General features: G+C 31.9%; 1 protein-coding gene across 1 annotated transcript in view; it reads left to right on the top strand.

Moving 5' to 3' along the window:
• The window catches only part of cd44a (CD44 molecule (IN blood group) a), a 10182-nt gene extending 5436 nt beyond the window's left edge, over positions 1-4746 (top strand). Inside the window, exons 6-8 of the mRNA XM_001922456.7 lie at positions 3749-3826; positions 3913-3994; positions 4091-4746. Coding sequence (XP_001922491.1) covers positions 3749-3826; positions 3913-3994; positions 4091-4283 — 353 coding nt within the window. The 3' untranslated portion in view covers positions 4284-4746. The remainder of the gene's footprint in view (positions 1-3748; positions 3827-3912; positions 3995-4090) is intronic.
• The last annotated feature ends 622 nt before the right edge of the window (positions 4747-5368 follow it).

Raw genomic sequence — 5368 nt, 5'->3', positions numbered from 1 at the left:
TCTTTATATGCTGGATATTGTTAAGCTGGTTTAGGTCAATTGTGTGGCATACTGTAAAATTTATGGGCCTGTCTTTTTTTTTTTTACAGTTTTTCATGTTTGCTTTTACCTGGTTAAAGAAACTAGGTTCCATTTCATTTTCATTATCACTATACCAGCAAAGCAGAAGACAGGTCTTGCTAATGTGTCAACCCTTTCTCATTGGGTTGACGCATTTTCCTTACCATTTTTCAAGACAGTTAACACGAATGTCATTCAAGCAGGCCAAACTCCATTGTTTTAGCTATGGTAACCAAACAGAAACCATCTATTCCTAACCATTTGAAACTACCAAGATCAGTACTTTTTTACACAAATTGTCATTTAGCAATCAGTCCGCAAACATTAAAAACGGTGGAAGGTCTGTGTTGTGGTATGTCCTATACTCCCTACAGATTTGACTGTATATTGGTTTACATGTATTTTCTGTAATATTTACAGTACTTTTTTACTTTTGCCTGTTTTTTTTATTTAATTATTATTATTATTATTATTATTATTTTAACAGTATTTCAGTTTTTAGCCACAGTTTGAAAAATGTACTAAATTCAATATAAATTGAATCAAAGCATTTCTTATTCTGGATCCAATTCTTTTGCAAAAAGGCAAATTTGACAGCCCAAATAGAAAGACAACAAACGGCTTTGGCAATAGACTACAATGTCAAGCAATGGTGCACTGATTCACATTGAGCTCTGTATTTTGTTTTTTTGTTTTCCATTATTTAATGATTAATTGAAAGAGTTCATATACTTGTTTGCAAGTTGTGTTGTTTGAAGGTAAAACTAGCTTTTGTTGCATATTGTAAATGTTTTGACACGGTATGTGCGTTTTGCAAGCACAATGTGTCATTTTGACCATGAGTGCTGCTGTTTAGGCCTGCGTGTTAACTGTTTTGAAAATGTGGAGTTTCAGTTGACGGCTGCATCAAAGCAATCAAGAAAAAATGTAAATGGAGGCATGTTTATTCAAAAACATAACTTTTACTTTATACCGTACAATGTAACTTTGGTTCTATTGATGTGGCTTTAAATTGTTATTTTATAATGAATAGTGTGGTTATAAATCACTTTAGAAAAATGTCTAAAAAAGGCTTCTATTAAGTTGCCATGACATGTTAGCTGTATTTGGTGGGTTGTAGAACATCTGAGAATCGCTGTACTGTATAATCTAGTGACTGAACATGTTGGTCACCATCTGTCAGTGCAGTGTGAATTTACAGTTAGTTTGCCCATCAATAGTCGCATGCTACATTTTAATTGTTATCAGTGTTTTACATCATCTGGAGGTGCATAAAATGGTAAAACATATGCCTTAAATCATTTTTACTTTTAATTTAAAATATTTTCTAACATGAAAATTGCCTGTGTGCGTTTACATTTATATGCATTTTACTTAATCAGTTACCCAAAACATCATCCAGAATAAAGTGCGCTCGGCACTATGGCATTACATAAAGCTTGTCACATAAGTTAATTATACTAATATATCGATCAGTTCACACCAATTAGATAATAATTATTGTCGAGACCTGTTTACTTACAATCAGTGTTGAGGAAAGTTAATTTTGAAAGTAATGCATTACAATATTGAGTTACTCCCCAAACTAGTTGCTCTACTTTGGTACTCTTCATGATAAGTAATGCATTACGTTACTTTTGAGTTCCTTTTCTATTACTTTTTATAACCAGGCTGAGGCTTGATCTCTTTTAGAACATCTTTTTAATAGAGGATCTCTGCAATTAACAATGCACTGTATAACCTACACCTACATCTACCTTTAAAAAACACATCATTTCAAATTTATTTTAGCATGTAATCTGAGAACTTCTTGACCCCAGAGTCATACATTATGAATATATAGTTTATTGAAAGTTTAAAGCAATGTGTTTGCTACTTTTGTACTTTTTGTTTTAAGTAAAATCGCTGTCCATTGATACTATAATGCCCTTTTTTCCTTTTTTTTCAATGTGTTTAACATAGTGAACACATTCTCTCATTGACTGTGTGATTCATTATGACTACTTTCCTTTTAATTCAGCAATTATTTTAAAAGTAATTAAACTATAAAGTAACTTGAGTTACATTTTCAAAAAAAGTCACTCAAATAGTATTACTTATTTCTGAAAAGTAATGTGTTACTTTACTTGTTACTTAGAAAAGTCATATTATTATGTAACTTGTGTTACTTATGTGTAGTAATGCGGTACTCCACTGGTTTAACACTGGTTAAAATATTTTGTTACTTTTGGGCTTCTATACATTTTTTTAAAAACTAAATTTTGCAAAAAAAGTGCTGTTCTGTTTGTGATTATCTACCCTTATTAATGTTATTCAAAGGTAATACACATACTAAAATCTGAAAAGATGTCATGTGAACTGACAGATATAATTTTAAATAAATAGGCTTATTATCAGCTTGGATGAAAAAAAAATAAACATAATATAATATAATATAATATAATATAATAACATAATAAAAACATAATAACAGATAACTAGTTTATTTGGAAAGGGTCATTGACAATAGCTGAAAAAAACAAGTAAAAAATAAGTAGTTAATCCATCTTTGAACACAAAATCCATCATAAGCCTATACAAACCTACAGTTGAAGTCAGAATTATTAGCCCCCCTTTGATTTTTTTTCTTTTTTAAATATTTCCCAAATTATGTTTAACAGAACAAGGAAATTTTCACAGTATGTCTGATAATATTTTTTCTTCTGGAGAAAGTCTTATTTGTTGTATTTCAGCTAGACTAAAAGCAGTTTTTAATTTTCTAAACACCATTTTATGGTCAAAATTATTAGCCCTTTTAAGCTAATTTTATTTTGGATAGTCTACAGCATAAACCATCCTTACACAATGACTTGCCTATTTTGCCCTAACCAGCCTAGTTAACCTAATTAACCTAGTTAAGCCTTTAAATGTCACTTTAAGCTATATAGAAGTGTATTGAAAAATATCTAGTAAAATATTATTTACTGTCATCATGGCAAAGATAAAATAAATCAGAGATTAGAGGTGAATTATTAAAACTATTATGTTTAGAAATGTGTGTTAAACAAAAATTGAGGGGGAAAAAATAAACAGGGGAGCTAATAATTAAGGGGGGCTAATAATTTTGACTTCAACAGTATAATGAAATGACCTTTGCTGTAGCCAATGCTATATAATGAACACACAATACTGCTAAAGAGCTGCATGTCCATCTTTTTATTATAAATAAATATCTAACTACTTCAGTAAAAAAAGAAGCCTAGGGTTGGTTTTACTATATATAATTTTAAAATCCCCCTCAAAAAAGCAGTGATTTGAGTTTTATTATGCCTTTTGCTGCATTTCTGTTTGGCTTTGTTCAAGCAGACTGTTTTGCAAACAGTCCATAATCAATATTTCTGACTCATAAAGTAACAGCTTAATGTTTCTCTCATACCAAAAAGCATGTTTTTTTTCTGTTTATGCACAGTGAAAATTATGTATGCACACAAGTGACACAAGTTTTTTTTTTTTTTTTTTGGTTTAATATATAAACATTATTTTATATTTTTACTGTAGTAATTCAGACAAAGTCATGATATATTCACTTATTATTATATAGTCACATAAACATTTTTTTAATGAATGATTAATAAAAATGCATACTGGTTTATATCAATGACAATATCTTATTAATGTTACTATTTTCAATCCTTACATCTTACAACAGTCAAGGAACCAAGACGAGTGAATGTATTTTCAACAACAGAAAGTAATGCGAAGGAGATGGTTTCAGATGGATCGTCTTGTAAGTTCATGCAACAGCACTACAGAAGCCATAATTCTTCGATCTTTAATTAGCATCATGTAAATCTTTCAATCTTCTCCCTTCAGCTACTTGGATGATAATTACTGCATTCTGTGTGTTTATTGGAGTCATAGTATGCATATTTGTGGCTATTGGCACTAGAGACAAGTAAGTTATTAGATCAACATTTCTTTCATTTTGTGAATTCATCACATTCATTGGCCTCTGCAGTTTTCAGTTTACTAAATGTAACTCCTTATTTAGGTGGTACGGACCGAGTAAGAGTGCAGACATCACAACTGAAAAGAACAACAAAGACTACAGTAAAACAGAAACGCTGCCGCTGTCAGAGAAAGAGCAGGAGATTGTGGCACTGATGAATGTTACGAACATGAAAAATGGGCAAACAGTGGACATAACAGCTGCAGATGAACACGAAAAAGAATATTTAATGTAAAAGAGGTGAGCTGATTGAAAATGGTGAACACTGAGAGCCTAAGACTGAGCTCCAACAACAGATCACAATAATGTTTAGCAGTATACCAAATCAAGCGTATGTTTTGTTTTGTTTTTTCAGTTCTGGTTACTCTTGTTTGCACTGATTATGTTTTTGTTTCTGTTATTTGTTAGATTCGTTGTGTCATTTGCTGCCATTTTGTTACTTAACAGTTTTTTTCACTTACAGAAAATGCTTTCTAGCTTATCAACTGATTGTTGAGAATGATATGGCGAAAAAACATTTTAACACTGGTTTTCATCTGTTTGTAAGTACTATGTACTGTTTGTGATAATGCATTTTGGAATGTTGACGTTGCCTTGTCTTTTAGAAATAGAGAAAACCCTATCCAGTTCGTATTTCAGTGAAGCCACTGTATGTCTTTGCCTTCATTAAGTTACAAATAAAGATGAATTACGTCCGCTCTCGCAGCATATTTCTTGTGGGATGAGTCATTTAATAAAATGTAATTCAATTTAAGAAAGGAATGCGAGTAAAAATGATGAGTGAGATGTTAAATGATATTATAAAGACATAAATTAATATTGTTTTTACTACAGATAGTAAAGCACATTTACATAGTTTAATGAGAAGTATTTCACATCCTTTGGCTAAAGAAAATTGGGAAAGGCGAAAAAGATGGTTAGGTTCTTTTTGGTTTAGTCCCTTTATAAACCTGGAGTCGCCACAGCTGAATGAACCGACAACTTATCCAACATATGTTTTACTCAGCAGATGTTCTTCCAGCTGCAACCTATCACTGGGAAACAACCATACACTCTCTTTCACACACATACACCACTGACAATTTAGCTTACCTAATTCACCTGTACCACGTCTTTGGAAATGTGGGGGAAACCGGAACTCCCAGAGGAAACCCACGCAAATGCGGGGAGAACATACAAACTCCACAGAGAAATGCCAACTGACCCAGCCGAGGCTTAAACCAGCGATCTTCTTGCTGTGAGGCGACAGAACTACGTACTGTGCCACCCCGTCGCCAACTCAAAATTAACTGAAAGTTAATTCTACTACATTTGAAAACA

Source organism: Danio rerio, chromosome 7, assembly GCF_049306965.1.
Source record: "Danio rerio strain Tuebingen ecotype United States chromosome 7, GRCz12tu, whole genome shotgun sequence".
NCBI classification, from domain to species: Eukaryota; Metazoa; Chordata; class Actinopteri; order Cypriniformes; family Danionidae; genus Danio; species Danio rerio.
The sequence above is the reverse complement of the archived record's forward strand: the minus strand, read 5'-3'. Positions and strand labels throughout refer to the sequence as shown.